The sequence below is a fragment of the Neolamprologus brichardi genome, chromosome 22 (assembly GCF_056152115.1).
Source record: "Neolamprologus brichardi isolate AB-2024 chromosome 22, ASM5615211v1, whole genome shotgun sequence".
NCBI lineage: Eukaryota > Metazoa > Chordata > Actinopteri > Cichliformes > Cichlidae > Neolamprologus > Neolamprologus brichardi.
Window position 1 is genome coordinate 33,483,390 of NC_142124.1, and position 9,334 is coordinate 33,492,723.

A 9,334-nucleotide genomic window follows, 5' to 3' on the forward strand; every position below is an offset into this window, starting at 1 on the left:
TGCTTGCTGTCTACAGAACATCTGAGCCAGAGTATGATCCCAGTCTGTCTTTGCATGTGATTGGCCGCTCGGTTTGTCCATCAAAATAAAGTTCCCACCCTGCATGGATTCTCAGCAGGGCTGAAGATTCAGTTCCTACATACCGACACAAGAAATTGTCTCACGGATAAATTTGACACCCCTGTTCTGATGTAACTGAGGAGTTTGGCTCTCGGTTGTGACCAGAGGCTACAGAAAGGGTCCAACAGAGGCGGGTACACTGTAAAGACAGCGACTGAGTGTTTAGGCCACAGCATGTCAGATAACTGTAGAGACAGCAGGGTTCAGAACATTTGAGTGAATTTGTCATTGAGGAGCTTTGTATGGTAACATTCACAAAGTTTATATTCTCAAACAGATTCTCAAACTCTGATGATCTCATGGGAATAGTGAACAAAACTCTCACAATTATACACATGTTGTTAGTTTTCTTAATTGCTTTTCCAGCTTGGGCTTGCAGTGTGGCTGGAGCCCGTCCTACGTAAAATAGAGGGCTGAGATAGGCAACATATCTATTACTGTGAAAACTCAGAGATACATTCCACCACCAGTAAACCATAATATCTGGAATTAGTATGTATCTCTGTGGATAACCTACGCCTGCCATCCAAACTCTGCACAAAAAGGCCTCAGCTGATCAGAAAACTCTAGCCCAGAACTCTCTTGCTATGTGTGGCAACTGTACACAAATGTGACACTCTACGCGTGTTACACAGCAACGCTATCCAGATCTTACCTGCAAATTAAAAATAGTTTTCCATCATCTCTGTGTGTATTTCAGAGTCAAGCCTCATCTTGTGGCGTATCCCTAGCCCATTTAGCAGAGTAAAGCACATTGGCTCTCTGTGAATGACAGTGTACATTCGTCCAACTTATCTCTGAGTGCAGACCTGGGCTCTGTGCCTCATGTTTTTGTAGGTTCATACAGACAACTCATGGATGCATGCTAAATGGCTTCACACATTAATTTCCCAAACCCCTTTTACCCCTTCTAGATGAACTGAAATGAAACAAAGTGCTTGCTTTTCTGGAGGGATTACGGTAAAACTAAGTGTAGTAAAGCTCCGTAAAGAAGTGAGTAAAATTTAGCACATGAAAGTTCACAGTGGCCAGTATTTGACTCCAGGCAGGATGGCTGCTGTGTTTGCTTCGGATTACTCCTCACCCCCTACCCGACCCTGTGGCTTGTCACGTGCTCCATAATGTTGTGCTGTGGAGTTTTTGTGCAGAGGAGTTTTTTTGTTTCCTGTTCTCATGCTGTCCTCCCAGGAGCCCAGCATGAGTAGAGGTCTCTTTTTTTCCTCTTATACTTTCCCATTGTAGTGTATATTTCAGTGTTTTTCTATAACGCTACCGATCTCCGACCATGTGATGTCTGTGTTGTGTGTGTAAGGTCGGGGGAGGGGGGGGGGGTCCTATTTCACTGCAGGGCAATCTGCACGTCGCAAATAAAGCCTTGATTGATTGATTGAGAATCTCCAGCCCCACCTCACAATTCCTGCAGCCTCCCTTTCTTTGTTCTGATGAAATCTGCTCCTAGTGATAGATTCAGAGCCCCTCCTCCACTCCCTTAACACCCACCACCCAAAAAGAAGCAAGCCTGATTTCTGCTGGCCTTGTCAAACAATGAGATGCTCTCTAGCTGCTTTGTGCTGCAGTTCTCTACATTCAAATAGATCTCTGAGAACTGCGTTTTCATTGTTTCATCTTCAATGGGTAGAAAATAAGCGCTCAGACAGCTAGACAAGCTGCTACAGGCCGAGAATAACAATGCCATTGTTAAATAAGGCCAGCTTTCAGTCAAAGTCCATTCAAAGAATAGTTGAGGATCTGTAAGAGTGCATGTTGTGCCTGTTAATGAACATGCAAAAAGGAGCCATTTGCTTGATTTATCAACATGAAGACTATGCAGGCAGACAACGCTTATAATGTGCATTTGGATATTTATGTCTGACACCAGAGTCACTGAGAAAGCAGAATTGGGCTAGAAGTTTTTGTTTGTGTTTTGGTGTAATTTTCAAAACTAAATTTGGGTTCAGTCTCACGTCTTTCGAGTTATGAAGCAGATTCGCTCGGCCCTGAGATGCAAACAGGAAATATGAAAAACCTTTGGTCCGCCAACAGGAAGTACAAAGCACACAGGCGATGTTCAGTACAACAAAGCTCACTGGTTGCTTTTTACTGTTATTAACTTACTTACTGTTTTTATTTATTTGTTTGTTTGTTTGCTCATTTTTGGTGGTGGTGGTGGTGGTGGTGGTGTGTGTGTGTGTGTGTGTGTGTGTGTGTGTGTGTGTGTGTGTGTGTGTGTGTGTGTGTGCTACCTATTAGAGAAGTTGCTTGTAGATGTGAGCAAAGTTCTACTCAACATCTCCACTTACTGTTTCTCTGAAATCAATGAGCTCAGATGTGCCACAAACAGCACTCCTGGAAACATTTGGGGAGAAAGATCAAGAATGATTACAGACTTAACTGAGGCTGTAGAAATTGCAAAAGAAGGCCTCTCAGCTCTGATTACTAAGCTGAAGAGATACACCAGTGAAGCTGAGCCCAAGAGAATAAACGGCCTGTTCTCCAAAGATCCCTCCAGGGTGTTCCCCTAAGCTACAAGGGGACAATAATACGAGGGCAGACCCACTCAGAGCTAAGACTCAACAATACTGGAAGAACACCTGGAAGAAGAAGTGTCCTATGACCACATGCACAGTCAACATCACGAGCTGGAGAGAAACGTGAAACCATGATTCATCCTGAAGAAGTTAACAACACTCCATAGATAGTTGACAGCACAAAAAACTGGGCTGGAAATAGGTACTCATCTCGACTGGCTAAAACAGGACAGAACAAGGCTGACCACCGGCCAATGACCTGCCCCTAAACAAATTTAAAGCTCCTCTCAGGGATCATGGCAACAAAGATGAGTAGGGACATTAATTTTGCCAGAGGTAATCCACACATGGGCCAGCACAGGACCACCAGTGTGTCTGCAACTGGCCTTGTGCTGGCCCATGTCTGGGCCACCTTTGGCAAACCAGATCTGGGCCACCAAATGGCCGTCATTCTTTGCGGTATGTGGGCCATGTGTAAGCACATTGTGTGGGCCAGGTCCGGGCCATACCAATTTTGCTATGTGGGATATTGATAATATCTGATAATATAAAGATACCTTCGGATCTTTAATGATGTAATGTTTTTTTTCCCTTTATTATATTGGTTACCATACATATTAACTATTTCTAACATCTGGAATATTCTAATGCTTCACAAAAACCAACATTCACTACATAGTCATCTGCCATAGTCATCTGCCAAAATGACACTATCAAGTCTGAAAATGAGGCAGTACTTCTTTTTCTATGTACCACAGTCTATGGTACCAAAACTACATTGGACAAACCAGATAACAAAAGACAGAATGCAGGTGTTTTCTCAAGGTGCATTAAATCTTATGGAACACAACAACTGACTAAAAACGTAGCCTATGAATTGGCAATTTAGGGGGCATCCCTTCAAAAGAACCACAGAAAACCAGGTTAAAATGTTACTGTGTATTTCTGTAATAAGATATTAACACAGGTGTCAGCGCTGGCCTTCAGACAATCCAATCTGTATAACTCTTTTGATTTAGCTAAATATCTGTGTGACTATAAACTTCAGTTAATTGCATTATTTTTCTTTTGTTGTTATTTCTTCTTTTTGTCTCTCTAATGGATAAACATGGACACACACACACACACATACATACAACTCAGGTGTTTACTTGGCCACTGGAATTCCCAGAAGGTGTATGATTTATGCAGTAGCACTAAATTTCCTTTGTGAATCCTATGGTGGAAGTGCAAGCAGACAGGGCCAACCAGATGGCTGACTCACAACAGTTTGTGTTTGAGTGTGCCCTCTGGGGATGCTGTGACAGCAATCAATTGTGTGGATCTACAAATGACACTCAACAGCAGTGGCCATTATCTTAATCTGAATTCCTTCTGTTTTGATTTTTTAAAACAGAAGGAATTCAGATGTGTTCAGACACAAAGTATCAGTATAAGATAGGCTTACATGTAGTCTTTTTTTCTTTGTCGTGAGTCTTCAGTCTCACATTCACACACACTGGTGGAGGCAAACCACAGTTGTAGCCACAGCTGCCCTGGGGCACACTGACAGAAGCAAGGCTGCCATATTACGTCATCGCCCCCTCTGACCAACACCAGTAGGTGGTAGGGTAAAGTGTCTTGCCCAAGGACACAATGACTAGGACAGAGAGAGCTGGGGGATCAAACTGGCAACCTTCCGGTTACAGATGAGCTTCCCAACCCCCTGAACCACGGTCGCCCAAGTGTGTGAATGTGAGAGTGAATGAATAGCGGAATTGTAAAGCGCTTTGGGTGCCTAGAAAAGTGCTATATAAATGCAATCCATTATTATTATTATTGGTCTGTTTCACAAACTAAAGGCAGATCAATGAAGAGACACAATTTGTTCTCTTTTTAATAACATTTTTTTTTTAAAAAAATGGACACTTACATATTTCACGAGAAAGCCTTTTTTCAATGCTTTTAATTGTTTTAATATTGTCTGTAGTTAGGTAGGTATGACTGTGCAAATTGCTGTGAGTTTTTGAAATACTCTGATATAGTCATAATGGCTGATTTTTCTAACTATACCTTTATGCTATATTTTGGACAAAGGGAAAACAAATCTACAATTCTTTGGATGGGGAAAATGTAAATAGAATTTAATGTATGTCAGTTAGAGTGATTATTTTCGTTATTATATATAATATTTATTTTATATATAATTGTTTATTAAATGTAATTATTTAAAAACGGCATTCTCTGATAGCCTAGAATTCGAATTAGGGCTAAGTTTAGACTGGATAACAATTTAAACCTCAGAGGATAGGTAATACATTGTAGTTTACATTCAATGAATTAAAAAGAAAGGAACATAAAGGTATCCTGCTAACCCCTGGTATCCCCTCAGCTTGCTGCCTGTATGTTGGGGTTTCTCCCAGTGGACAAGAGGGTTTATACCCTCTTGGGTTGGGGAACGGTTTCTGACCGTGGTCTGCGCTTATGCGCCGAGTGGAGGTTTAGAGTACCCAGCCTTCTTGGAGTCATTGGGTGAGGCACTGGATGGTGCACTACCTGGGGACTCTGTTGTCCTACTGGGAGACGACATCGAGACCTGGAGGGGTGTGATTGGGAGGAACGGCCTCCTGGAGTTCTGTGCAAACCACAGTTTGGCCATAGCGAACGCCATGTTCGAACATAAGACTGTCCATAAGTGCATGTGGCACCAGGACACTCTAGGCCGCAGGTCAATGATCCATTTTGTATCACCAGACATAAGGCCATATGTTCTGGACACTCGGGTAAAGAGAGGGGCTGAGCTGGTGGTGAGTTGGATCAGGTGGCGGAAGAGGATGCTGGACAGACCTGGCGCACCTAAACGTACGGTGAGGGTGTGCTGGGAACGCCTAGCAGAGGCCCCAGTCCGCCGAGATCTTCAATGCACACCCCCGGCAGAGCTTCAACAGCAGGGACACTGAGGGCATTGAATCCAAATGGACCATGTTCAGCACCTCCATTGCCATTGCTTTACTGAGCTGCGGCCACAAGGTGGTTGGTGACTGTCGTGGTGGTAACCACCAAACTGATTGGTACCGACAGGACAAGTGGAACGCGGCACGGGCAGTGACTGAAGAAACTCGGGTGTGGGAGGAGTTCAGAGAGGCCATGAAAAAACTTTCGGACTGCAACGAAGATATTCTGGCAAACCGTCAGGAGACTTAGGTGGGGCATAGCGGTGTTCTACCTGCACTGTGTATAGCGAGGGTGGAGCACTGCTGACTGAGAAAATTGTCAGGTGGAAGAAATCCTTAATCCCACTGGTGGATGAAGCAGAGTCTGGGGACGGGGATGACCTGCCAATCTCTGGGGGCGAGGACACTGAGGCACTGGTTGTAGAGTCCCTCTGGTGAATGAGGTCCGCCTTGAGTTCCTGAAGGCTCTGGATGTTGTAGGGCTGTCTTGGTTGACACACCTCTTCAATGTTGCGTGGAGATCAGGGGCAGTACCCCTGGATTGGCAGACCGGGATGGTCATTCCCATCTTTAAGAAAGGGGACCGGAGGGTGTGTTCCAACTACAGGGGAATCACACTCCTCAGCCTCCCTGGGAAGGTCTATGCTAGGGGGCTGGCGAGGAGAGTCCATCCGTTAGTTGAACCTTGGATACAGGATGAACAATGTGGTTTTTGTCCTGGTCATGGAACACTGGATCAACTCTTCATCCTCTCAAGGATATTTGAGGGTGCATGGGAGTTTGCCCAACCAGTCTACATGTGTTTTGTGGGCTTGGAGAAGGCATTCGACCGTGTCTCTCGGGGTGTCCTGTGGAGGGTGCTCCAGGAGTATGGGGTGTCTGACCCATTGCTACAGGCCATTCATTCCTTATACAACCGTTGCAAGAGCTTGGACCACATAGCTGGCAATAAGTTGGACTCGTTCCTGGTGGGTGATGGGCTTTCACCTGAGTGAAAGCCTTCCACCTCATGATGGGGGTCTGTTGGCTTCACTGGGTGATGACCTCCAGTTTGCCCTGAAACGGTTCGCATCTCCAAATCTGAGGCCATGGTCCTCAGCCGGAAAAGGGTGGAGTGCCCACTTCAGGTCAGGGATGGGTTCTTGCCCCAAGTGGAAGAGTTTAAGTATCTCCTCGTCTTGTTCACGAGTGACGGGAGAAGGGAGCGGGAGATCGCCAGACGGATTGGTGCTGCGGTTGCAGTGATGCCAATGCTGTACCTGTCCATTGTGGTGAAGAGAGAGCTGAGCGTAAAAGCGAAGCTATCAATTTACCGGACGATCTACGTCCCTACCCTCACCTAACAAGCTGTGGGTAGGGACCAAAAGATACAAGCTTGTGGATACTTGCAGATAAAGGAAGGGGAAATGGGCTACCTCCAAAGGGTGGCTGGCCTCTCCCTTAGAGATAGGGTGAGAAGTTCAGCCATCTCAGAGGGGCCCAGAGTAGAGCTACTGCTCCTTCACATCGAAAGGAGCCAGTTGAGGTGGTAGAGGCATCTGACAAGGATGCCTCCTGGGCGCATCCTGGGTGAGGTATTCCGGGCATGTCCCACCGGGAGGAGGCCTTGGTGTTCCCTTGGACAAGCTGGAGGAGATGGCTGGGTAGAGGGAGGTCTGGGCTTCTCTGTTTGGGCTGCTGCCCCCACTACATGGATGGATCAATGGATGGAGACAAATATATCAGAGAATACGTCAAAACACAAAACAAAAAAAAAAGAACTGACTGCAGAACTTGCAGTCAGCCTTTTACCAATGGGCCAGAGAGGTTGACCTATGACAATCTGGGAAATGGCAGCATTGAGCCTGGGGAACTGATTGGCAACTGCATCGAGGATAAGAGGCTGGACAGCAAGGTATACTTCTGTGTCCAAGATCTAATAGGGTGGATGAACGCTAAGGTGATGCATGTCTCAGGCATATTATTCTAGCGTCCACCACTGAGGCCCACACCTACTCAAACAGAAAGCAGGTTGCTGTGATGGCAAAGAGACAGGGAGTCACTGGCAAACAGGGCTTGAGTGCAGGGGAACAGAGGTTGAATATTGACTGGAGAGGGGCTTCCGGATGAACGGCAGGAGACAACAGGCAAAGTGAGATGCAAAATCCAAGGCAGTATCTGTCAGAGGACTGAGGGTGGAAATGACTTTTAGGCAGATTGGAAAAAAGCCTACAAGCCTGGGGTTTTCAAAGACTACCCATCTGATCCTCCATCTGCTGTTCGATGCGCTCCAACTGCTCCTCCAAGAAGTCTGGGAAGTCTGTGTGTGGTCGTGTCATTCTGTCATATTTCAGGAAGAGCTAGGACCCCAATGCAGGCTCATAGGCAGACTTCAAACCTAAAACAGCCTTTTATTGAATAATAATCCAAGAAAGAAAGCAATAATTCTAGGAAAGACGTGTAACTAAGCAATACTAAACAAGGACCACCAAACAGAAACTATAATAACAGCGACCATAGAAACAGGATGACGTGACAAAGGCTATGGGAGACACAGCAGGTAATTAGGGAGAATAGACACTTCTGGAACACAGCTGTATGAGACCGGGGAGAGTAAAACTAAACACACACGGGGCAAGCATTACCAATAAATCCACTGCTTTATCATTCAGCAACAGTGTGGATTTCACAACTCTTTTGCACCTAGACCTCTCAATCTAAATGTGTCTTAAGTGTATCAATCCACAGCCAAAAGCTGTTTTAAAAATTGAAGCATATTTTATTAAGTAACAAAATTCTCCATATTAGGTCACCATGATCCATCAATCATAGAATTTTATATACTAATGATTCTACCAGCCAAGTGACACAAGTTAAGGTAGGTACTTGTAGCTTATCTATGTAGTTTGAAAATTGTGCTATATGGTTCAAGGCAGGAATGACAGGAAGAACCAAACAAGCTGTGTAATCTTATTTCATACTAGCTGGTTACTCGTTTCACATAGAAAACGTTTAAATCCTTATAACATGTATAAGTGGCGAATCAGGAGAACTCACCAACAGGCGATGGTGTGCTGCCACTGCTGGATAGGTGCTGAATCTGAAGTCTCTGAGTTAATTGCGGTGGCACCTGAGGCAGGGGGCTGATGACTGATGGGATAAGAAAAGAGTAGATCCCAGGTGTGTAGTGCTTCATCTGGGCCAGTGGGGAACTGCTGCGAGCCGGGGCGCGGCTGGCCGTCTTCATCACAGTGATGGTCAAATGACGTGCTGAGCACTGAATGGTCAGAGGTTTGGAGAAAATGGGAGACCATCGTACGAGCCCCTGGTTGCAGTTAATGTAACTGGAGCAGGTGTGGTACCACCTCTGCACTCCGGAGATGCATGGTGGTGGAGTTTAGTGTCATCCAGGTTGACTCAGAGACTAACCCTGTAACACAGACACATATGAACAAGGTGTGGAGCTGTCCAGTCTGCATTTCTCTGTTAATCATTTCCTGTGTCCTTGTTTCCTACAGGTATAAATGAATCAAGATCTTACTGCTTACATAGTTATCTTGAGGGGTTTCAGTCTTTAATTCTGGTTAGTTTTCTATTCTTTGTTTTTGTTATCTTGAGAATTGCTTTTGGTTTGAGTTTACTTCTCTGTGTTTCAGTTTAGCATAGCTTTCCCAGTGTTTCTTGTTAAGTCTTCGTCTCTGTCCCATGTTTGTTACTTCCTGTTTTATTTTGATACCCCATTTGTCACTTGTACTTCGTTTTAAATTCTATTGT

General features: G+C 45.0%; 1 protein-coding gene across 1 annotated transcript in view; it reads right to left on the bottom strand.

Annotated features, from left to right (window-relative positions):
* Window positions 1-8,862, bottom strand: part of LOC148096852 (retinoic acid receptor beta-like) — a 127,349-nt gene extending 118,487 nt beyond the window's left edge. The window contains exon 1 of the mRNA XM_087834673.1: window positions 8,618-8,862. Within this exon, the coding sequence (XP_087690799.1) occupies window positions 8,618-8,807 (190 nt within the window). The 5' untranslated portion in view covers window positions 8,808-8,862. The remainder of the gene's footprint in view (window positions 1-8,617) is intronic.
* Window positions 8,863-9,334: the final 472 nt, after the last annotated feature.